This window comes from Rhodamnia argentea, chromosome 1, assembly GCF_020921035.1.
Source record: "Rhodamnia argentea isolate NSW1041297 chromosome 1, ASM2092103v1, whole genome shotgun sequence".
Lineage (NCBI taxonomy): Eukaryota > Viridiplantae > Streptophyta > Magnoliopsida > Myrtales > Myrtaceae > Rhodamnia > Rhodamnia argentea.
Window position 1 is genome coordinate 19871113 of NC_063150.1, and position 26726 is coordinate 19897838.

General features: G+C 37.8%; 2 protein-coding genes across 5 annotated transcripts in view; both read right to left on the reverse strand.

Moving 5' to 3' along the window:
* The window catches only part of LOC115753955 (peroxisomal membrane protein PMP22), a 491710-nt gene that overhangs the window by 204193 nt on the left and 260791 nt on the right, over window positions 1-26726 (reverse strand). The gene's annotated exons all lie outside the window — the stretch shown is intronic.
* On the reverse strand, window positions 15448-21036 carry LOC115753982 (probable methyltransferase PMT3). 2 transcript variants are annotated; one of them, XM_030692855.2, is made up of 8 exons: window positions 20801-21036; window positions 19290-19694; window positions 18970-19134; window positions 18628-18810; window positions 17813-18407; window positions 16792-16904; window positions 16437-16657; window positions 15448-16122 (listed from the first exon to the last, which is right to left on the reverse strand). In XM_030692855.2, the coding sequence occupies exons 2-8, from the start codon at window positions 19548-19550 to the stop codon at window positions 15801-15803; spliced, it is 1860 nt and encodes a 619-aa protein (XP_030548715.1). In that variant the 5' UTR covers window positions 19551-19694; window positions 20801-21036; the 3' UTR covers window positions 15448-15800. The 2 variants fall into 2 exon arrangements, with proteins under 2 accessions (XP_030548715.1, XP_048129107.1); XM_048273150.1 differs by lacking the exon at window positions 20801-21036 and adding an exon at window positions 20534-20555.

Below are 26726 nucleotides of genomic sequence, written 5' to 3' on the forward strand. Positions count from 1 at the left end.
GTTTATATATTGATCTATGAGATATTTTGATAACTCAAAAAAATATCTATTTTGAATTAAAAAAACGTATAGATGGGTCGATTTGTTGTCCTCTAACTTATGGACATCTCTCTCTTCATTTTTCATCAAGTATTTAAAGCCATGTTTTCTTAGACTTTAGTAATGATATAATGTATGACATTATTCATAAGAACATAGCGCATTGATGTCTCATTGATTTTACTTGGCCAAGATGCTCTCTCTCAAGATATCTCCTTGTTAGCCACTCTCATTAGACTACTTGTATTGTTTGCATTGAAAAATCATTCATCTATTTACACATAGTGATTTTAATGCAAGGTCATTATTTCTCTTAAAGTTCGTCTCCTAAGATTCATTCATCTTGGCCGTATCATTGGATGGAGTCATCTAAATATGCCACTCTCAAGTCATCATTTATTTTAACTTGGGTTACTTGTTCTTATCTCCCTTGAACTTGTGATGTCATCAAGTATTTTATTATCAACCTTAGTTAATTAATGTATGGGTGACTCATTTGTATACTTGGCTAAAGAAGAGGAAGCCTTCAACTTTCTCCATTAAAATATCTTATGGTGGATAAGTTATATTGGACTATTTGTATCCTAGCTACACTCATAAGCTATGCATTATTAACTCTATCCCAATAGCAAATCCACCATTAAGCCATAACTTCTCTACACTTGGCAAGGTAATCATGAAATCTCATGTGAGTAGGTGTAATCTTGCATTGCAAGGTTACACCTACCTTCAAAATTATCATTGCAATCTTGATTATATAATAAGCTTAATCCTTTACCTTGGCCATACCCATCTTTACCTACAACTTCAAAGAAAAAATCCCTTTCTACTCTCCGATTTTAAATTTGAAAGCAAGACTTCATCTTTCAAGAGAATTCAAGGTGATTTGGTGATTAGAGTTTTGATTTTGCGCAATTACTCCAAGGTAAGTGAAACTCTAGGTGATAAGTTACAGTAATATGTTTAGTACTCTTGACTTAATTGTTGGATGGTTATCTATTTTAATTGGAATTTTGGTGTTAAGTGTGAGAAAGTTTCATTAATTGTGTGTTGAATCATTGTGTTCATTTTTCGTCAATCGATGAGTTTTTGCGCACCAAGTTTATGAATAATCTATGTCCATAAGGTTAGGTAGTATAAAGAATAATAATGGTGAAACTAAACCTCAAAGTGATATTTTTATAATATGAATAAATTACCTATTTACTAGTTAAATGTCATTGATTAAGCACTTGGTCAATTCTTTGAGCTGTTGATATTCACGTTGTCAATTCTTTGAGTTGTCGATATCCACGTGGTTAATTCTTGGAATTGTCGATATTCACGTTGTTGATTATTTGGGTTGTCGATGTATTGTCGATTTATGAGCATGGAAAAAGTTATGATATATGTTTTGAAGTGAAAGTAATTACTTGTTTATCGATAATTGTATCAAAAATGATAAATCATTGCAATCCATATGGCAATTGTTATTTTAAAATAATGTGTATGTCCATGATGCCACGTGAGGAAGACCTTTGCCACAACAGGTGCCCCTGTATGAGTAAGTGTGAAAGACTTTGGAGTTAGCTGGATGTTGTACCATATGAGACGGTTCTCTATAATGTTGAAGGAACATGAAAGTCCTTTAATTTACATATGATATGAGCCTAGCCTAAGATGGCTCATGTAAGCCTATGTTGACAATCATCATGCGGTTGTACAATGGCATATTTATCCTCATTGATGTAGAGAAACGCCCGTGATAATTGGGTTGTGTGGCGTAGCAAAGAGATATTTAAGATTCCATCCCCTAAGAGTTGGTGGTTCCGATGCCCCGTGTACCGAGATGCTTTGTGAATCATGATGGGTCTTAACTAGTGACAAATATGATCTCATCTGTGTAAATCAATTAGTTTCATGACTAGTATGAAGTCAACTGTACGTATATTGGTAAGCTTAAGGACAAATATCAACTTACCTATGAATACTAGTAAGCTTCATGACCAGTAGGAAATAGTTATTCCCCGTGTGTAGTGTTGAGCCACTACGTGATATATGTTTATCACGAAATAACATGCCATCCGATTGCATCGGAATGGATAATCTTATGCAATATTGATAAATGATTTTCATGGACATCATGATAAGAGAGATAAAGCAATTGCTTTTGAATTTGACATTTATGGTTATGTTGTGTTGCTTTGAACTGAAGTTGTTTGTCGGTACCAGATTGAGTGGTAAGCTGATCTCCTAGCTTAAACTTAGAGATTTCGTTATTGAGCTTTGGCTCATTCCTCATGTTTCAAAGATGTAGGATGGTCCTTCGAACATGATGATGGAGGAGACGAGATGAGGATGGTAGACATCAACTCCTAAGTTGGATGACGACTTGGTTAATGTCTAGGTTTGCTTTTGGTATAGTATGAGAGTAGAGGTGATAGTTGACCCAACCCTTTCCCAGATTTTGTGTTTTGTTTGGACAATGTAATAAAGTTTTAAACTTCTGTTTAATATAAATAAATGATGCATAAGCATATTAATTAAAGTCATGCAATTTCTTGTTTGGGATGTTGTGAAAACTTCTTGTGCTTGCGCTTGCGTAATTATAGTTATGAGTATAAATAGAAAGAACACGTGTTGCGGTGACGTTTTGGGATGTCACAGAAATTCTTGTTCTTCCATTGCCATCTACCGTGATTGAATATTCACTAGTGTGGTTACTTATTGGTCTGGGTACTATTCCGTCAAAAGTGGATACAATGAACTATGAAAGATAGAAACCACACATGACTAAGCAAGTCTCTTCTTCCTACCAAACCACCAAAGCACTCTAGAGTAAAATTTGGACGTTGAAAATACTTCCAAAAGTCAAACTTTTTGTATGGAGCATCTGCCAAGATACACTATCAATCATGGTAAACTTGTTAAAGAGAAAGGTATTACCTAAGTCGTTTTGCCCCTTATGTCAAAAAGAACTTGAGACAGTCAAGCATATATTCCTCCTCTGTTGCAAGACAAAATAGGTTTGGTCAAATCCCGAATTCAATATCCAATTTTCTTACCAATAAGTCATTAGATTTGAGGAGTGGTCGTTAAACTATAATGATATGACCTAGAAAAACATATTGTTCAAGATCATCGATGTCACCCTCTGGAAATTCTGGTTAGCGTGCAACTCCCTCGTCTTCTAGCACAAGCGTCCTGATCCAATCAACATTATCCACTTTGCTCGAGGCATGCATCACAATTATGCAAAGTGGAAATAGAAGCAACATAAAGCGCCATGTAGTATTGATGAAAGTACAACCAAGATGGAGACCACCGACTCGGGATTGCTAAAGATAAACATTGTTGGATCTCACCTCTTGGGGACCATCGAAGGGGCAATCGCGTGCATCTGCTGCAATTCAAAAGGAAGATTGATTGAAGGCATTGTGCTACCAATCCAAGTGTCATGTGCCCTTTAAGCAAAAATCCCAACATGTCTCCATGCTCTTCACCACATCGTTGATCGGCCTCATTTGACACTAACGCGGGAGTCTGATTGTTCAACCTTGATAAGTTGTCTAAAAAATTCTTCCCTCTGCTTTTGGGATGTTGAGCCACTTAGCACTTTGAGAATATAGAATTTGTCCACTGCCCATCCGACTCAAATAGACTAGCAGTTTGGGTTGTAAAGGCCTCTATATACAAAGTTCTCCCCCATAGGCCATAACTGGGTTACTAACCCTCATTTCCATCTTTGGAAAATCTTGTGTTTTGATGCCCCTTACTCTTGTAGGTGAGCTTGGGGTTTAATTTCTTAGTTTGAACAAAAAAAAAAAAATCCTTCTCTGCTTGAATCTTGATCTCAAGTACATTAATTTCAAATGCTTCAAAGAAAAACAATAAGGTATTGGTTTAGATAGACACCAAGAGAGCTTGCTTCTTTTCGAATGGTCTTGCCTTCACGTCTTATGGTCTTATTGATAAAATCCTAAACACCTGGAAGATGTAAGGGAGTGCACCTTACGATCGTTCAGAGTAGTGGACTAGTTGAGGTCCACACTATTGCTAAATTAATAAAGAAAATAAAAGAAATGTATCTCTTATTACAAACTACAATGGAATGATCTCTACCTAATACAAAGTCGTAAAATGATTATTAACAGATATCGAAGAATAACAAAGATAATCCGTCTCATAAGTCTCGAAACGAAAATTATATTCCAAATCATTCATTCTCCACAAAAGAGACGGAACCGTAGCCTAGTAAGTTTTCAAAAGGAACATACATAAACTAAATCGAGGCAAGGTGGGGTTTAATTATACAATGGAAATAAATGATTGGTCAAAATTATAATCGAAGAAGAAATATCATAGTGCTGGCATCTTTAAGGGATGATGATGAGCTGGACCCCAAGTATGATGGTCTGAAAAACACATCACTTGCTTTTCAAATTTCTTCTTTTTTTCTGATACGTTAAAAAGTGAAAGCATTGAACCCAAAAAAAAAAAAAGCGAAAGCATGCCTCACACGTGGCATGCTCACGTGGGTCGTTTGATGGCGATGGACTTGGGGGGACCAGCCGTCCTGCCGGTTCAAATCTTAGGTCACGGATGTTCTTTAAATAATTAAACAAATAATTCTTAAAATTTGACTCAATATCATATTGAACTTTTAATTTATTCAGTATAATTCATAAAATTTAATTTAATAATACAATGCCTTTTTTAAAAATTTAATTTATTCAGTGTGATTTTTGAACTTTTTATAAATATTCAATCTAGTCCTTAATTATATGAAAATATCCATTATTATCCTTCCGTTACTTCAAATTTAGGAACAACATTAAATATTTTTTGTCACAAGTTAAATAGTCGTTATTTTCACTTGTTTTGGAAAAATATAGGACGACATCACGTGTTGATTACCTTAATTACTATCGCAATTATTAAAGTTGGCATGATTATAAGACGGAGGTTTGGTTAATTCCGGATTGCTCTCTTGTTACATTGTATCACCGGTATAAAATTAAAATGTTTAATTAATTCTAGCTTTTTCCGCCATAGTTCTCGCGTTATTCTAATTGGATCCGGTAATTGATTTTTTTTTTCTAGTTTGGTCCCCAAATCTTTTAGCAATTCTAACTTACTCCTTCCTCACGTCGTCCCGCTTTTGCTTTTACGGGCATTGACCAAAAACGACCTCAACAGAAGTACATGACACGTTTAATTGGATAATGGCATTCACGTTCCGTTTATTTTACGAAAAATAAATAATTTTTATTTTATTTTTAAAAATAATCACTTGCGTAACGATCTGTATTTAAGTATTTACGTGGACGATAAAAATAGTTTTCATTTGTTTATTTTGTAATCAAGATAAACGATCGTTTTTAGAAAAAATATTTTTTGAAGCATTCTTTTTCTCCATTTGTTTCAGAAAAAATGAATGATTCGAAAAGTATTTTTCTAAAATTGATCGCTTAGTGCTTACAAAAATGAACGAACGAAAATTATTTTCATCGTCCATGAAAATATTAAAACATAAATTATTGTCGATGATGAAAACATTCTTCGTTGACTAATTATTTCAACCAATACAAATGATTATTTTTAGAAAAATATTTTTCAAAGCATTTATTTTCACTTAATAAATGGAGCCTTACTTTGTCTCTTTTTTTCCTTAGTAACATAGAAAGATTCATATATATTTCTTTCTAACATGTTAGCGGATCTCAAAGGGAGTAGGGAGGCAAACTCGATGACCAAGCCTACGGAATTGAGATATTTCTCTTACTCGTAAAATTTATCCACCAATTCCTCCCGGTCGACATCCTCTCATATTTTAATACGTATAAAGTGGGAGATATCATAAGTGAGAATGCTGACGGGATTTTTAATCAAAGTCTTCCGGCTAATGCACGTTTAGATTCTTCTTTTTAAAATACGAAGCTCATAAGACTTTCGCAGTATAAAAATATCGACACATATATTTCAATAACTTTTTAAAAAATCTTAAAATTCGAGTAATATTGTAAGATTTTGACAAGGTACATATTCCCTTTAGCTTGAGTGTAAACAAACAGGCAAAATAACTTTGGACTTTAGACGACTAGATTTTAGAGACTTGAAGTTCGAGGACCAAACCGTAAGGGGGCAAAAGATGGAACATTATTTGGACAACTGTAACTAATGTATTTAGATAGATTCTTTTATTTTCTTTAATCTAAATCTTACGGCGAACGCATATATTGATCTTGTTTTTAGCCCTAAGTACATGAAACTTCCACAATATACAGGTATCGACAAGTAAATCCACATCTACATGTATTTTTTATATAATACAATTTTTTTAATTTGGATAATATATTGATGAAAAAACTAAAAAAAAATAAGTTCTTTTCGTACATTTAGCATAGAATACATGTACATGCACACATAGGCATAGTGTAAAAATTCGCCCAAAACGGGATACATCGAAATTCAAAATACCGTAATCTCTTTCAATTTCAAGTACCTAATACTAATATTTGCATAAATAATTCATAACAATAATCTCGATCGAGTACGTACAATGATGAAATTGCTTGGATCTTTCACCTCAACTTAATGAAGGAAGATCCCAAGTTTCAATCTCTCACGTGTCAATTGGCGCCTTGGATGCACTTAACAATGAATAAAATAATTATTAATAGTATCATATATCAATCATCCACACATATAGCACATATAAGAGGAGCCATTATAAAAAGAAATTAATAAAGATGTATCGTCACATTAATAAAATCTTTAAAAAGAGGAAAAATGATTGAATTGAAAAATATTTTCCTAAAAATGACCTTCGTGTATTATATAAACTAATGATCGATAACAATTTATGTGTAAACATTTGTGTAGTACTGAAAATATTTTTCGTCCATTTATTTCTGTAAGCGATATAAGCGATCCTTTTGTTAAAATGTTTTATAAATCACTCATTTTCCAGCGAAACAAACAGAAACTAAGATGCTCTCATTTTTCAAATCCATACACATCATCTGATACCTACTTCCAACAGGTCCGTATTGAAGGTCCCTAAAATCGCGGCCCTAATCGCATAATTAAGAGTCTTTCAATCAATTCTGTTGACAAAAAAAAAGGGCTTATCCAAATTAATTTGACTGCAACCTCCTTGATTTGTTGACTTTGGTTTTCTAGAAGATGAATTTTTGGTTAAGAAAGACTATCGAGTCCACTTCATATATTAATGCTCATATGTGGATCATTGGATTCATGTGGGACCGTCATTACATAAGAGGAGAAAATTCAAGGCGAATGTACATAATCGATGATTTTCCGTTATTATGAATGTTCCTCAATTTTGCCACAATCATTTTTATTTATAGTATGTCATTTTTTGGAATATATCTCTTTTCCATTTTGAAGATGTGTCGATATGTACCTTCTGTAACACGTAATTGTAGATTTCAATTCTTAAAATAGCCCCTTTGGCACTGACTTGCTTGCAAGTCACAAGTGACGTCACTCGATAATAGTGTGTATTTAATTGGTCAGGGTATGTTTATTGTTCTAATATTTCAAAGCAAAATGTTACTTGATCGGTATATTTACCGAAATAAAGATCTTATTCACGATACAAAAAGTTAGGAAAGAAATCGACATGCTCGCAAATATTATAAATGTATGTGTGCAATCGAATCGAACAGACTCGTACATTAAGAATTATCTAAAATTGGTTCTTCAGCAAAAAATAAAATAAAAATAATAATAGTTAGATTTCAAATATTAAAAATAGGAAAAATGGTAAAGCGAAAATCACTCCCAAGAGATTAATAAGGCTTTAGCAAAAGGTCTTGCATAATATGATTGTCGCCTAAACCTAAAAAGTACCGCCACGTGTCTTGGACAGACATCATGATTTTGTTTTTGTATTTTTTTTATGTCTTATCTTTTATTTTATTTTTGCCGAAATCTGTCCTATATCTAATTCTACTCTCTTTGATTTTTACTCTGCCTCTTTGCAGAACGCGAGAGTCTTAACACCGTACCTATGATACTAGCGTATCCACCCCCAATCTCTTTATCATGCCGCATGTCTAGTGGCAGAGACGTCAATTGCCAATTGATAATGTAACCTACATACATTCTATTTTATTCTTTGGATCTCCAGCACGGGTCTTCCCTTCCCATCTTTTTACATATTTGAAAAACAATATTTTTGGATACATCAAAAGAAAAAAGAAAGAAATCTATAACAATAATTATTCTTGATATTGATGTTTTCAACCCAACAAAGTATATGGACTTATAAAAAAAGGGTCGTAAGTATCTTCTATATCTTAAGCTAAGACCATTCTTACATCATCTTTTTAAAGTTCTTTTTTATAGTGCCCCCAACAAAAAGATAAAGGAAACAAGTATTTAAATTACCCATGATTAAATGTTATAAAGACAAATGAGATACAACGACACAAAGACACCTCGGGTGCCAATATTTGTATATGGCGCTCATTTTGGTACTAATGTTTTTTTTTTTTGGATCACTTAAGTGCTAAATTAGAGAAAAAAACAATCGCTTTAATGCCAACGGCGAGAAATTCCGGCAATCTCATCTAAGTTGTCACTTAAATAATCGTTTTTTAAAAAAATTGGCACTTAAATAATCCAAAAAACGATCACTTTAGTGTAAACAGCAAGAAATTTCGGTGACCTCACCGGAGTTGGTACTTAAATATTTATTTTTCAAAAAAATTGACACTTAAGCGATCCCAAAAAAATATTGATACTAAAGTGAGCATCATACAAAAATACCGACACTTGAGGTGTCCTTTTGTCGAGATACAACTAATTAACTAGTACATTTCTTATAACTTGTTATTGCGTCTACATTCTCATGGAACTGCCAATTTTACTCGCGTAAACAAATAATAACTCAATTTCCTGCATGTACGTACGTATACGGTTATTGGAGCAACACTAACCCATGGAACTTTATTTTTTCCAGTATTGATGTACTTTATGATTTTTTTCAATGAAAAAGAAACCCCTATACATATTTTCATTATACCAGTACTCTTAGGTTTGATTCCTATTGCTATTGCAGCGCCCGCACATATAAATATTTATATGTGTGCTTGTGCATCCGAACTCCTGAATTGGGTAAATTTCACATAAGATCTATTACGTCCAGGATGCATCATAGCACTTCAACTTCCTTCCCTCATCTTTATTGCTTCCTTAGAATTGACCATTTCAATGGCTGAAACTAGCCAAAACAACCTCTCTCTTTTTTTTTTCTTTTCCATTTAGAGCCGAGACAATTGGTTGGAGCGTCAATGAACTTTCACCTCCTCGGGATTTCTGGTCATGATAGGATTGGATATGATAGGATAAGAAATCTAGGGATTTGGCCATATCCTATCCATTGTTTGGTGAACTACAGATTTAAAGTCGGATATTCTCATATCCTATCATATCCTGCATTTGGTAGAAAGCGTATATCAATATAAAGGACATATATGCCCCTACGTGATGCTCATGAAATATTCCAATCTTATTACTATAAAAATAACGTTCTCATACACAAAAAAAACTTAAAAATATACACATTTTATTAGATTTTCAAACCTCTTTACAAAAATAAAAAAATAAAATGAAAATATAAACAAATGAGATAAGAAAGTTATCATCATTCTAAAAGTTAGCTTTTATATGACGGATAAGAGAAATCCTATCCGACCTTATCCTACCCCCTCTCCTCGGATTTTTTTATCCGGGTTATATCCCCTCATTATCCAGCATTATACTATCAGGGACACCTACCAAACACGGGATAAGATAAAACATATCTTATCCCGAGTTTTATACGGACAATCAAACGTAGCCTAGAGGTCTCCTGATTTAATGAGATTTGCGGGATGTTTCATGGGTCTCCAGATTTCCGCGTCTCTGATGCTCGTGCTCCTATGACAATTAGAAAAATAAAATAAAATAAAAGAGCCCTTTTTCTTTTTCTTTTTCTTGTTTTCTTTTTTGGAGATGGCCATACATGATCTGCATTCCATTTCTAGGCATGGTGTCAGTGTCAATGGGCTCACCCAAGGTAGGACACCAAATTCCTTAGGGGATAAAGATGGAGAAAATAAGGCAAGGGTCCGTGGATCATAAAAGGCTGCAGAGTATATTGTAGGGATTTCATGGGGACAGGGAGGGGGTTTGCCCTTGCAGGTAAGGCATCAAAGGGGGGGGACCATGCTCTCCCCATTGGGTGAACATCTATTCAAAAGTCAGTGAGATGAAAAAGGAAAGAGAGTGAGAGAGAGAGAGAGAGAGAGGAAAGATCACAAAATCCTTCTAAGTTACCCTACTTGTCGACTCAACTTTTGGTGGGAGAGGGGAGGACAATGTCATGGTGGTGGCATTATTTTCCACAAGACTTGTTGCAAATTTGATTTTTTTTGTTGTTTATGATTAGAGATCCCGAACTTTTCGCCTAGGAGAATCCGCGTACATGTGCGCAAATCATCCCCGTCTATATGTATCGAGTGAAGCTAGACTCACAAATAAAGATGAGCATTGGGCAAGTCCGAATTAGGTTAGATCAAGCCGGTATTAAATCTTACATTCAATATTCGGGTCGAGGTTGGGCCAAAGTTGGATGGCCCGTGCTTTCAAATGTAAGCTCGTTGTCTCGAAACCGCCCACTTGCGCAAACGCTGGCCAAGCGAGCCATCTTGACAAGGAAATGTCACCGAAACCTTGCTCAAGTTTTTCTTCTTGTCTTGATGATGCTAATTAGAGCCATCTTGACCATATCGACGACCTCCCAAGGTTGGGAAGATTGTCTCCACCGAGCTCAAGGTGTCGTGGGGCCCGCGTACCAAATCTCAAATCTATCTTAAGTTTTTGTAGGAAATATCCCAAACCCGGTTTTTAATCCCGGACCGTCAACCCGATTAAGCCTCATCATATACGATCACACCTACCGTTGATCGTGCACAAACTCTTGGATTCGGTGACCCTTGTCACCCACGAGGACCTTTTGCAGTTGGAATAACTCACATCGATCTTATGCACATTGATTCACGCTCTAATTAAATTCGCTACTTATAGAGATAAGACGGACCGAGCGAAATTTGGGTGTGCAAAATCGGATCCTTCAACTATAAATTTCACTTCATGCTTGTTTCTTACTGGGAGTCCAGAGAGAGGGGGCGGCTTTTGAATCAAACGAGTTGAAACAATAAACAAGAATTTGTCACATTGTTTTGAGAATCTTCTTCCAAAAGCAGCAAACCAAAAGGGCCAAAAAGCAAAAGGGATGATCGTTGAAAACCTCCCTCCGGGCCTCAACACCATTGCACGTTAGTCCCCAAACTTTCAAGAGTTATCAATCATCTCCCCGAACTTTCGCAATTTTGCACAATAGTTCGCAAACTCTTAACACTTGCATATTGGCCCCCGTCCATAATTTTGTTACTCCTGTTAATTTTTTTCGTCTGCATAATGTAAGTGTTTCGCAAAAAAGGACTAGCTCATTTGTCTTGACCAGAATAATAACTTTATTACATAATTAGTGAATTCGAGGCAAAAAAAAAAAAAAGAGCGATGCATAATTATTGAATTTTCTCAAATTCTGAAGAGTTTGATTTGGTTAACACAAGCTAGATAATCCATTTTCAAGTAACACCAGTGGCTGTGCTGAGTTTACGGAAGTAGTAACTTCCCAAAGTTTGAGGTTATTACGTAACGGAGCCAAATTTGCTTTTATGAATATTTAAGATTCAATTTGCTTCGCCGAAAACGAATCATTTCAAATTATTTTGCTTAAAAATAATCGTTCATTTAACTTATAAAAATAAAAATTTTTTGCATTGTCCATAAAAAAATATTTTAACATAAATTATTATATGCACCTTTTAATTCTTCACTTGTGCAGACCCAGAAGAGTTGTCTGATGCACGAGGAGCTCGTCTACAATAATTGTAGACCCAAAAATAATGAAGGAGAAGAAGAAGAAGAAGCTGAAACCAAGAAATACAGTACAAGAACAAGATCCATCGATCAATCACTTGAATATGTTCTGAATAGACATCAATTCGTTTGTTCTTGATTTGTCAGCTTTCCAACCGGATTAGATTGCCATCAGTCAACCTGATGGCTATAAGCTACTGCAACAGAAGATTGTGCTACCTTCCAAGAGAAAACAAAAAACCCCAAAAGAAAATGTTCAATCATGACAAAGGATCATCCTATATAAATGTCATGATTAATTCATTTAAAGAGTCAGATAGATCCATTGTTCGTATAGAAACATGATCAATCACAATATAGAAAATTTCTGAGTGATTCTATTGTTATGGCATGAGCACAAATCCTAACCGATGTGCCGTAGCACGCTTTTGGATTTTTCTGTATGCCGAATACACGTGAATGAGCAAATCATGACATTTTCGCTCAAGCAGATTTCGGGAAAACTCTACGTTCAAGCAAGAAATCGTTTCGTTTATATAGATTAGGTTGTCATGTTCTCGAGCTAAAGTATATATTGCATATTGGTCAATAATATATGTAATTTTGAATGATTTCAGGAATGGTCGTGCCAGAAATAAGGAAACAAGGGATGTGGAAGGGATCAGAGAAAGCAATTGCAGCATACTATGAAGGGAGTGAACATGTGCCTAACTTGACTGTGTATGAGGAACCTCAAAACATTTCATGTGCTATCTTGTTTGGTCATAACCAAAAAGGAAAAAAAAAAGATCGAAGGTATTTTTATTATTGGGATGTAATTCATACTCTCATGTGACAGGAAAACACGTGGATCTCGCTCCACGTTGAGCTGGCAGAGGTCCGAAGGAGCCGCCCCGACAGGGGTTTCAAGGAGACAGCGCCCTTTGGATATTAGAGGGCTTGTACGATTTAAACTCATAATTTTTCATTAGCAGTTTGGGCTTGGGATCAAAAATAGCTACTACTATATATATATACTATTTTTCACTTGTAATTAAGTGATATAACGAGATGTGCTATGTGCTAATTATAATAAAATCATTTGCTGGACATAACCCTAATTTAAGGGTGAACTAGGATAAAATCCCGCATTTCGATTTTTCTTTCGCTTTGCATTTTACTTCGATTTGATTGTGCGCTGAATCTTAACATTTATAAGGTTTCCATGGGTATGCATGTTTGTTGCTTGCCCCACTCCCAGTGTCACATAACAGATGATCAAAATAATCACTCTTTTGAATTATTTTGTAATTTGATATTTTGGGTCGGACCTCAGTTGTCGAGGGTCGAGATCCTTTCGAATACTAGCCTCGATTGAACTCGTGGAGATCGTGATACTCCCACATCCGGACGTTATGTCCTTCAAAACATATTTATTATTAGGATTGCGCGCTGTAACAACGGGAAGTAATCCAATCAAGTCAATTTCACCTCGACACCGGCAAAACTCAGGCGGTTTCTCGGCACGAACGTACCCGGAATGCTGGGTACTAATTTCCGTTCCCTTTTGTTATGATGCGAAGCGATGGTGATCGCCTTCCAAAGAGGAGAATAAAGAAGCACCGTGGCCATGGTGTAATCTAGTCAACGGCGATGTAATAATCTTAGTCACGACGAAGACAGCTTGCCTCGGAATGGACGCGGTGCAAGGCTGTCCGAGAAGACTTTGGGGAGGCAAAAGATGGAAAAAGGGGAGGTTGGAGAAGAAAAGAGCCTCCAAGATTCACGGGGATTGATTGCTCAAGACCCAGCCAAAAAAAAAGATCATTTTCCCACTGAGCGGAATTGCACTCTTGAGTAGATCACAGCTTGCTGGGCCTTAGGGTTTAGGACTTTTAGGCATCTATCGTTTGTATGATTTAACTCGTATGGTGGGTGTCATGTGGAATGTGCCTAACCGGACGGACGTGGTGTTAGGGGCGAGCATGATTTTAGGGTAGAACTTGAATATTAGAACTGGACTAATTGGGAATCTGTCGGGTTTTAAGTTTTAAGATATGCAAAGTAAGTTTCGGGTTCCAAAAATTGATGAGCCTATTTCAACGGGTAAGTCCAAATTGCAAATAGGTAGAACGCGAAAGCTGTAATGTAACCAGTAACAAGTTTTTGTGTTTTTCTTGGTATATTTCTTTACGCAATTCTGTGATATTCCATGACGTCTGATGATGAGTATGTAATTTGGAACCACTAGCCCGAGCTACCATTTTGGCGATTTTATGACTGAGACTTTTACTTTGTTAATTTTTCATATTTATTTGTGTGTCTAAATATGAGTTATGGTGAGTGAATTGTAATAGCAAATAGTAGTCATTAAAGGTGATGGTTTACCACAATCATTCAATCAAGAATACAAGTGGAACCTGTATAAATTCTGAAATTAATGTTGGAACTTGTGACATAGTAGGTTCCAAGATTTATACAAGTTCCAAAGTATGTAGTGTAAGTTTCAAGTTCTAAAAAATGAGGAAATTGTTCGGGCGAATAGGTTCCACGTGGAACCTATACGAAATCTAAAACCCGCTCACTCCCAATCGATGTGCCCTATGGTTGCTTCTCATCACAAAAATCAAAACTTTTTACATTTTTTTTCTGTTAATTTGCTCTTCGATTTCGTCAAACTCCCCACGTCACTCACATTGGTTTTCTTTCTTCTTCTTCCTTTTTTTCGATTTATTGGCATTCAAATTTCTTGATTGACCGAATTGACCCTCGTAAAAGTGATTATTTTTCATCCCCACGTTCTAAAAGCTCAATGCGTACTATCTAATATAATCCGTAAGTTACCACAAAGATAGTTAATCTCTCGTAATAGAAAGATACGTATCATGATCGATACTAACTATTATAAACCAATAAAGTTTCCTAATGCGAATCTCTGCTAATTTTCCCATAGATAATTGCAATGTATATGAATGCAAAATCCATGCAATGCATAGTCGTGCCACTAGTTGGTAATTATGGGGAAAATTCCATTCTAAAATGTGCACAATTTCTCACTTTTGTTTCAGCAAATTTACAGATTTCACAACCTTTTTTTTTTTTTTTTTGTTCTTTCAAGTAGATATAACTCTTCTGACCAAAAAAATAGTACATATAACTCTATTTTTTTTTTTCCGGCCCAACAGGAATTGGTAAGTTGACTTTAAAGTCTCCCATATCAGTCAAAGTTCATGCCAGGCTCAGGCCTAGAGAGACTGATTATGTAACATTCAAAAGAGTATGCTCAAATGAGGTTCTTCTTGAGGTTCCTCTAAATCTTTTTTTTTCCTGTTATTTCTCAGTCAGCCCAGAATGCTTAAATGGTCCTCTTGGGAGGGCTAGTACTCATAATAATCGATAGCACTGCCTCAGCATTCAGGATTAGACAGTCATATAACTTGGTTGACACCAACGTTTGAAGAGAAACACACGAAAGGGACAAGAGAAACATCAACCAAAGCTTCATGCTACTTTGCAAAACGATCGACGGACATGAATAGAAGTACATCGGCGATGCCTTTGATACCAATGATCGGCCTGAAGTCGTACCTATCGTGCTTCCATAACAAGGGAAAAAAACAATGACGGGAAAACAAATAAATAATGGCCTATATAATATGTGGTAGTCCTTGGCCTACCAAACAACCAAATATTATCATGACAAAAACCCAAAACAATTGCAGAACCATCATCACTTAATGCTACAAACTATAAAAATTTCTCCTGACCTCACCACATTCGCTGCATCGGACGTGCTTCTTCGTCCGACCCAGGGGAAAGAAACATGGATCGCGTGGTGCTTTCTATTCTGCATCCCTGAGACTTTCACTTGTCAGCCACATTTTCTTTTGGACGATGAACACAATATCGTCTCCGTCCTCATCTGGTTCTGAACTCGAGTTAACCGTTGCAACCGCTTCCCAATGCAAAGCCGTCAAGTATTTCTTGACAAAATCAATAACCGGTTGCTTGTCCCTGATGATTATGAAACCAGTGGGCCTGAGAATACGATCCATCTCGATAAGGAGATCCTCTGCACTACACCCTTTCTTCTCAATGTCCGAAAAGACAGTCCAAGCATGGAGCAGATCATAAGTTCGAGGGTAGGTTGAAAATGCTTCGCACCTGTTGCAAGAAAACATTATCCAACTTTGACCAGTCAAAGCCTGTTTTAGAACTTATCAAGATTGGGAAAGTCACTACTACTTGCACTGCCACACGAATTTGACTCAGACTTCAAAAACAAACGGGAATGATCCGGTATTAGAAGAGCAGGACGTGCATTCATAGTACTACTAAAATAGTGGAGTATTAAGCTATTCCTATCCACCAAGAAGTCTAAGTCTGTTACTTACTTGAAAAAGGGATTTGATAAACTTCGATTGGCCCACACAAAACTAAAGTTACCAACCATAGTTCCAAACGGTGTAGGAACATACCAGTTGTGAATAGAGCCAATTAGGCCTCTGTCATATATCAGCTTAAGAGTGTTTGGTCCATCTTCAGGGACGACATTCATCACCCACACATCCTTTCCTCTCAGCGCAGCTGCAAATGACCCCTTGTCCGCCTTCATGTCCATCAAGTTCCTCAGAGTGTCCGATGTGATCTTCGGGCTGAGTAAGTTCCAATAGTTCTCAACCCTTCGCTGCCAAATTTCCTGAGAAGCAAATCTTAAGTCAATCCCTGTGCCCGAACATACCAAGATGTTGTGAAGTAATGCCAGAGAAAGAGGAATCACTTTATCTGCAAGACATTCCAAAAGTAGATAAGAGGAGCCTGTTTGGAACTTACTGTGTCCTTCTCAAACATGTCTCTCGAATAGCCAAAATCAGCAAGTCGAGGAGGAGGGGAAGTCAACCTAGATGGCCAAGGAGCCAATCCACTCCCCTTGGCTTTATGGTCATCTGATGAAAGCAGGAAAAAAAAGGGTTATCTTAGCATCTACTGGATGAAACATACACAGGGTCTATTGCATAAAAGATTTTCCACTTGTATCTTCTAGAATATCTTCTGTAAGATCAAAATTATAGATCCGTCTTCTTTTAATATGTTCCATAGATTCAGTGTTCAAAAGCCTTCTTTGAAGTTTTCCCCACCATGTTGTAATTCACTGGTCTTTTCCTTTCCAAAAGGACCAACTTTCATACAGCAATTAAATTCTTCAGCAAACTATTCATCCAAATGCTAGTCCTAGTGAAACAAAGGTATTATGCAAAAGTTAGATCTAATTGAAAGAGAAAGATTCGGCAAATTTATTTTGACAGAGAAATAGATAGCAGTAGTTGGAATAAGTGTTTAAAGGCTGTTAACAGGTAAGGAAAGATTCAGCCCCGTGATGCGTAAAAGGCAACACTCTCCCGTATCTATATCTAATTTTAGAATGAAATATTAGAGATGCAACATAAACACTTGTCGCTCAGAAGCCCCAATCCAACAACATACTTCTGCACTTTCACGAGATGGTCATTTGACAATGCGACTACCATCACAAACTCAGGTGGTAGGACTTTTATCATTAGAATGAAGCCAAGAACTGTCTATTAGAATGCATGATCAATGTGAGGAGAATCTAGAATTTCCAACTTCCAGCCAGTCATTTATGCAACCGTCGGCTCCCACTAAAAAGCGTGCTAGAAAACTCCTCATACATGGTTTGAAATGATATCAACCACGACAGCATGTTTACTTCTTCCTGAAACAGTTTCTCTATATTTCCAAAAGAAATTTAAAGCGAGGCAATAAAACACGGAAAACTTCAAATAATGATAAAAGCAAGCAAACAAAAATATAGATTTGGCGATGGGAAACTCACGGTCAGAGTATGGAGTAATGCACGCTTCCATGTTCACGCCCCAGACTGCATCCGGATCATCATCAGATCGGCATAGAGGTGGTTGAGTCCCAGGTTCTCTTTCCATATAACAATCATTTGTCAGAGGTTTTTGCCAAATGACGGTTTGGTTCCTCTTCGAAGCTATTCTCCAACACATGCGTTCAACAAGGGCACTCATCTTTTTCCAGATTCTAAGATCCTCCTCATCCTGAGCATATGCTTCAGGAGAAGAGTAGGCAAAATAACCTCCAGGTCTGAGAACCCTATCCAGCTCAAGAAGAAGAATCCCATCTCTTTGAAGCCAATCAATTCTACACCGGGAACAATGCGCGAGCTCGAAGGACCTGCTAGGATAAGGAAGCCTCTTGGTCCCTAAGACACCGAGAGATGCAGGAATCCCTCTCTCTAAAGCAAACTGAATTTGGTTTTGATGCACATCATTGGGTGCCAAGGACATTGCCATGATGTCTGATGAGAGTAAATACCCTCCAAAACTTGCCACACCACAGCCAACATCGAAGACTGTCCTTATTCTTCCTTCATTGTTCAGAATATTTCTTGAAAAGTTAAGCATCTGGAAAAACGATGCCAAAATAGCATTATTTTCACATCAGCAAACACTAGAAGATCTTCTCAATGACAAGCTACTGAATAAAAGCATGATTCAACACATAGATGGATGTTTCATAGTGAGAATCCTAAAGAACTTACATATGCTGCTGCTGAAAGTGCATGCATCAAGCAGTAAAATGTTAACGTAGCCTACAACTATTTACAATGACTAGCATCCTTACATTAGCCATTGAAGCAATGTACTTATCAGCTCCATAGTGAAAATGAGTGCCTCCTCCTGGAAAGTTTATTTTTTCGCCTTTCACAACCATCCAGTTCTGGTCAGATTTCTCATGAGCAAGGTGAGTATGAGGGATGTTTGCTTTCCAAACTTCATCTCTGCTTTTGGGCCACTTAATAGGGACCTGTAGCATGCAAGGAGATGAGAATATAACCAAAATAAGACAACCCCCTCACAAAAAAAAAAAAAAAAAGACAATGGCTAATTTAGTAAAGAACTGACAAGCCTAAAAGTTACCCTAAGCCCGCTTAAAACTACTAAAATGATGCATGCATGAACGTACCTTGTACCCTGGAGGAGGTGGAATCAAGCAGTTGTACCGTCTTTCAGGAAGAGGGCAGTGTCTCTCATAGTGCTCCATCAAAGATAGATCCAGCTTCAACCTCATTTGGTAAATAAGGTTCCTATCTAAGCATGGAATCAATTCAGAATGGCGATCATCACAGACCTGCAATCAGAAAGATCCCAAATTAATCAAGACAGTATTTTAGTTAATGATAAATGTCAACTTAAGTCAATTCGATTTTCTCTCTCCATCTTTATTAAGAAAAAAGGGATCATATAAATCAACAATGAGAGAGGCAATTTCCATTAAATACTTACTGGGAAGCTCTTTACTGTCACATCATCTTCATCTTCCTGCCCAAACTTAGTCTCATCTTGCTTTCCATCGCTTTCATCATCTCCACCCAAATATGATGAACCAAGCCTTTTCAATGACTTGCTGCCATACTCCAGGGCTGATGTACCATGCCCAAAAATTGATCCATAGTATGCATATAGAAAACCAAGAAAGATCGCAACAACACACACCGAAGTTATTAAGCGCTTCTTTTGGGATCCGTCGGACCTTCCCCTCGTCATTTATTATACTTCGATCTACTCCCTCAAATTGAACCTTTCAGTTCCCCGAATGTGGAAAGATCATATGGCAGATCTCATCTCAGCCAACTAATAACACCCACACTGCCTTGTTAGACCTTCTTAAAGCTTCAATATCAACAAAAGCTGGAATTTCACAGTAACAGCAAGATCAGATCAGAGAAGTAAATAATCAACTTGAACAATAATTAAATGAGGAAAAAAAATCCACTGTGGACAACAATTAAGGAATAAGACTAGTAGTAATGTGTATGCTCAAGTTTAGCATCTCATCATAGATGAGAGCCGACATAGGCAAAGACACGGGAAAGGTATGTAGCGGTTTCTCCATCACCCGCGAGATCGGATAGCCTCAAGTCGAGGTTTAACGTCCAAAAGAAGTAGCACAACAAGTTGCTAGTTTCAAATCTGAAAGCCACAGATCTTTGACACAAACAAGCTAGCCATAGGCAACCACAAGCACAATCACCATTCGATATCCTGAAACCATAGTAACGCTCCTACCATCGCGAACTTCTATAAAAAAACTCGGTGATTCCGTTTTGCAACCGACTATAGTGCATTACAATGACTAAACGGAAGGAAGCAATTCGACTTCAAGAGTAAGGACCACAGGGTACCAGCAAGCAAAAGAGAATAGAGAGGCGTCACAACAATGACAATGAAGTGGCAAGGTAATCGAATTTCGAAAATCTATCAGCAACACAAGGGGAACATTATCTCAGAAGATCTAAACAAAAATCCCATCCGCAACAAAATGCCAATCAACTTAAAAAATACACCCAGTTGTATTCGTGAGGAGAAATGCTGCCGACACCAACTGGATAGCTCATATCAAAAAGAGATGAAAAGTCGTGTGAACCGGAAAGAAACATTCCTTATTCAAAAAGCATTTAACAAGTTTCTTTCAGAAACAAAGTCGAATCAAAACCGATGGGACCATGATGGATTAAAACGATGGCTACGCTCGATAGCCCATCGATCGAAACGCAGAGATCTGGGACAAAAACCACAAATTTCGACTACCCAACAAATCCCAGAGCAATAATTCCACCGCAGATATCGACGCATCTAACGCCAAGAAATTCCCAACATCAAGCATCGAGCCACAACGGAACCAATTCGACCCAGATAGCGAATTCGGGCAGATCTCAGACCAAGAATCGATCTTTACGCGAAACCCACAAGCAAGCACACGAGAACGGCGAGACGGAACAAAAGGAAGAACTTACTGGGCAATAATGGATCGTATAGCGAGAGTGGGCAATCAGAATGTGTGATTGAAGAGAGAGAGAGAGAGAGAGAGAGAGAGACTAAAATTTGTACGGGGAGATCTGAGGGAAGAAAGGGGTAATGGTTCTATATGTGGAATAAATGCCACAGTGTGATAGATTGGATCTAAGAGTTCGCTCCTTTGGCTTTTCTATTTTTGGGGAGAGAGAGGGAGACGCTTGGACTCAGCACTCACTCCCACTCGCGGTGTTCAATGATACGTCCGGCTTGAGGAAGCTGTGGCTTAGCGAGCTCCTTCATACGATCGCAAAAGCCGGATCTCCTCCGTCGTTGCTCGGAGGAAGTTCTCGACGACGCCGTTTTGTAGGAGGGATGAAGTAAATGCCTTTTTGTCAAGTAAGATTCACGTTTGGCCAAGCAATAACCGTATTGGATCGGCCTTTTTCACACGTGGCAACGCCAACGATTCAATCAAATCAACTCGATACGAAAGAACGTAATGGGATCGGAATTGAAATCGAACTCGGAGTTAGCAGAGAGTACTATTGTAACATCGGTTAAGTAATATCGAACATGATTGGGGGTTTTTCATATATCGATTATACTCTCTTTTTCTTTACTTTTTATTGGTTGAATCAAGGATGGGTAAAGTAATCCATTTCGTGCCATCGATATGCATTTCAAAAGTATTGCTCATCGATAAACATACACGCGTAATTACATTCATTTTCGCAAAGCAAGCTACTTCATAGATAGATAATGTTTGCGGTGAAATTTGACGGTTATCTTAACGTGATCTTCCGTTGCTTTAGCCGAAAGTCAAATGGATTTGCTGAATTCGTGATGGAGGGAAGACAAGGCCTCGCCTCAAGATGATCGGGGTCGGTTGTGACCGTCACAACGTGGTTCGTGGATTTTTGTGGTCCCGCGTTCCCCATCCGATCAATTCCTGCTTTCATTTTCCTCTTTGCTGGGGAGCAAATTGTGCCCCGTGTAGTGGTTTGTGCCCCCTCGACCCGTTTGTCACGCTGGCCGTGTCGTCGTGGGGGTGGTGGCGGTGCCGTGCCAAGGCCAGCCGCTGATTCTCAAGTCTTCGGCGTCCATGCTCAAGTACCCAGCTCCAGCACTCGATTTAGGCCCCAACCCTCTCAAGGCTGAGCTCAGGACCCCCACTGCCCGTGCCCATCCCTGCGTCCGTGTCCAAGTACTTAGTTCCTGCGCCCATGTCACCAGCACCTGACCTAAAGTCCGTAAAGGCTAGGCCCAGGTCTCTTGAGATCGCAGCCAAGACTCCGGTGCTCATGCCTGGGACCCCGTGGGCCGAGTCTTGGTATTCGGTTCATGCGCCCAAGTCATCAACGCCAGCCTAGGTCCATCATGGCCGGGCTAGTCCCCGGCGTCCATGCTCTTGTTTCCAATTGTTTTAATTCGAGAAACCCTAGCTCTTATGATCCGGATCCGAGCAGCTGGATATCGCTTGTATCACACTAACAACGTACATCTCTTTGAGACATAATGGCGGGAAATAATTATCAATTCATTTTTAAATTTCAGTCAAATACCGAAAGATATTATAATTTTTCTAAAAAATAATTCTTAAATTTTTTTTTAACGAATGTCAAATTTTTTCGCAATACAAATAAAGCCCAAGCCCCGACCCTAAAAAAACATGTTCGACAAATAGTGGGCATTTGGGCCAAAGGCAAACGATAAATTGCTCTGCAATACGAACACGCAACTCTTTTCTGCTTCACAGTCCGCACGCATATCGAACGACAACGTACCATCTGGCTCATCCTCCGAGAAGAGCAGCGGCAGCCTCTAACGGGTACCGATTCTTCGAGATCAGATAAATTACCCGATCAAAACCGTCATGTAGTTTGTAAATAACACCGCGAGACGAAGTTTTGCCTATGGTCTATTAGGAAGCATCAACACTCTTTGGGGGTCTCCGTATCGTATTTGACACTTTTCGATATGAGATCGATATATGATTAACGTTTCGGGCACATCAACGACATGCTAGTTCGGCTTTCCGACACGCCATTTCGACAAATTCGAGATCAATTTTAACCATTTTCAATAAATTATGGGTCAAAATATAAATTTGTCAAAAATATGTATACTTAAATCATATATCCAGCCAGTCCAAAAAAAAAAACTAACTGTGAATCTTTAAACTCATCGCTGATATTTTATATATACATGGTAGTTTATTATGTATTACATATTTAATACACAACGTACCCCAACATATCGAAATTCTCTATTTTTATTTTGAGAAATTACGTGTCGAAGTGTTATGTCGTATTCCGTGTCAATGTCGGTGATACTTAGGGTCTAACTAGTCTCCCTTAGCCGTAATATGTCCGGGTCGTCCATTTATTTTCCATTGCACCTTACAATTGAGAGTCAATAAATGAAATACCATTTTCCTGAAAATTGAAAAAAAAAAGGAAAAAGAGAGAGAGTTAAATAATGGGCCGGCAGCTTGATGAGCCCAGAGCACCGGCCGGGCCGCGGCCCATCAGCACTTTTTTTTTTTTAAGGGCCTGTCCCAACTGTCCGTTGATGCATTTAAAAAAAATTATCATGCTTCACATTCATAGCAGTCCTATCAATAAACAAAGGGCGGGACAAGGGCTAACTCGGATTTCGACCGATAGTACTCAAGAAAGTCAAAAGAAGGCCCCGTGAAAAATCAGTTTCTCTGCCTTTACAATGACATGAACCAATAGTATGTATCACCAATCTTTCTGGCAGCACCTTGTCGAGGAAAGGACCAAAAAATTCCTTAATCTACACATTTGTATCAATTCGATTATAAACCTCTCAATTAGATCAATTTAATTCCAAACCATTTGTATTTATGTCAATTCAATTTCTCCGACCAATTTTGATCAGAAATCGTTAACGTGGATGCCGGTCATCTTGCGTGTCAAGATCGGCGCTAAAGTCGTCAAATTTTACAAATTTTAATTGTTTTTTGAATTCTTTATTATCTTTTCTTTTTTTTTTCTTTTCATTTTGGCCAACGAATGACGCGAAGCCCTAGCTAGATCCGGAAAGGGCTTGTGTAGGCGAGGACTTGGCATCCCTCGCTCGCGACCGATGATGGTCCGAGCCCCTCACCTAGGCATTTGGGCCGGCGAGGGTTGCGGGCAACTCTCGACGAACAAAATCAAAGAAAAAAGAAAATAGAAAAGAAGAAATAATAAAAAAAACTCGAAAAAATATTTAAATATTATAAAAATTTGTCTATGTCAACGCTAATCATGTCACGTAAGACGGTTGACGTGCATGTCAGCAATTTCTTGCCAAAATTTACCGGATGAATTAAATTAGTATAAATATAAAATGTTTATGACTAAATTGGTCCAATTAAAAAGTTGAAGACTTTTTTTTTAATACTTTTCTCACTGGATCTTAAAAATGACTTTTAATTGCATTAGTGACATTACAGATTAAAAAAGAAAAAGAATCAAATTACATCGAAGAGATCACAAACTTGAGAAGTTGAATGTCAAATATTTCTCAAAAGGAAATGATTTCACGATAATACTGTCAAAGATGATACAATCTCAACCTTAGATCCATATACCGTCATCACATATTTTGCATAAAACACTCATTAATTTGGAGATTGTATAGTAAAAAATAACAAATAGTACTGCTAGACTAGCTTAAAACATGTTCCCAAGCCACATTATCCATAAATGTGCCATGAATTCAAAATACGATGGCCTAAATGGATTAAATTTATATCACATTGACCTTTGAATTCCCAATCAATCGATTCATACTATAATGCATTATTAGCCTTGCACCGGACCGGCCAATCGAGCTATACCATCCTACATGCATATCAAAACAAATAAATGAATTATTCGCATGCATGTCGTATCTAGATGACGCGTCACACGTCAAATCACCTATTCCATGTCATGCGAGCCTCACATGTCATGTTCATGTTACGTAATGTCATCTAAACCGTGAGGCATATTTGTATATCATGCACTCTATACCTAGCCCTTTTTAAATTTTTGGCACTTTCCCATTCGTCTAGGTGAAAAACCTTATGTAACTTCCTCTTGCTCTTATGTCTTAGTCTATATTTCGGCTTGTAGATTTGGATAGATTTTCAAATCGAATATGTCTACACAGGTTGTCCCGAGTGTACTTAATTTATTTTGGACACGAATCAAAACACGGCTCGAACACGACAAGCAATAATTACGTGCTTACCCTTCAGCGAAAGATGGTTAAGAAACGTGTTTAGCAGCTCGCAGAGTCCTTGAATTTTCTGATAATAGTTCTCGCATACACTAATGAACAAGAAATTGTTGTGTTGGGTTGTTTTCAAACTCCAGTAACAAGGGAAGAAAACCGACATTGTGAAAGTTTTTTTCGCGCATTACTCCTATGGAACCAAAACAAGGATTAGTGCTTTACAATCACCGATGTTTATAAGTAGGTAATTTCACACGTTGGTAATGTCCATAACTTGTAACCCACCATACATAAAGTATAATAATATGCAAAATGAGCTTTAGGAAAATGAAAATACGAGAATAAATTTCTTTCGATATTTTTTCCGCAACCAAGAGAACTGGATGTATGTTCTCCCACCAATGCAACCCCTAATCAGGATCAGATCAGTACCTTGAGTATAGTCCAGTACAAAGAGTGCCTGAAAACCATGACCTTCAACCTAGAAAGTTCAGCATGAAGGTGCATGCAGTTGGACTTAGCAAAAGTCAGATGGACACAAAAGCTGCCGGCGGTCGATATAACGCGCATAATGACTCAAAACTTTAAGTAGGATTCACAACTCGGCTCTTCTTTCGCAGCGAGATATCTCATCCAGACTGTTACTGAGTGCTACAAACTTGTAAAATATCATTTGCAGAGAGAATTAGAGCTAGACATCGATTGTGATCATGCAGATTCAGAAAGGAGTCGCTATCAATCTTTCGGCGCAAGAACGCGTACGCGGGCGCATACACTCATGAATAACTCTGGGGTGCAAATATAACTCATAGATTTAGCACCTCTTGGTGTGTTCTAATTCCACCAGCGCATCAAACAAGCCCTCCAATTCGTCTACCCGAACAACTTCATAGAGAAGAGTTTTATATCAAACTAGGACAGACAACTGCATCACGATTAAGTGTAATATGTTCTTCAAGTTGCTGATGCGGATGCATATACTCAATGAAGGTGAAAATGATGAAGTCCCCACTTTTCTAGTGCAAAAACCGTTGTGCACTTCTGTCGCAAGCAATAGCCACAAATCAATGTAATTATAATTCCTTTGTATTGAAGAATTGCAATGATTAAGTGCTTCACATGATTCTCTAGTTTTCTCTCTTCCTATGTGGATGACAAGAAGGACGGGCCAAGCATCACTGGCAATGGAAAACCTAGGCAACTTAAGAGTGTATCATGCGTAGAATGATCAACAAGATTCAGTACAAAGGGTTATGATCACCCCTTTGTGTCAAGTTGCTGTAAACTCAAGCACGGTCTCAAAAAGTCTCTTCATTGTAGATAGCTAGGGACACGGACCTTGTCCTAAAAATCCAAAACTAAGCTTAAAATAAAAGAACATCAGTGACACAGATGACAATATACTCCAGACGCTTAGTTCTTTCACTCCTCACATAGAAGTACAAGGACCACTCCTTGATGTAGGCCTTTCTGGGAAACTTCTTTAAACCCAGAAATCATACCAAAACCAAGTCCAGAACACGCTCGCTCGTGCACGACACAGCGAAAGCTAGACAAAGTTTGGACATGCAACAAATGTTCAGCAGTGTGAGCCGATTTCGTCTAATCAATCGCGGCGATGCACCAGGCCGGACTCATATGAAGTGGGTGCACATCACACATTGCTCTTAACAGACTCTTCTAGGGGTCCTCTCT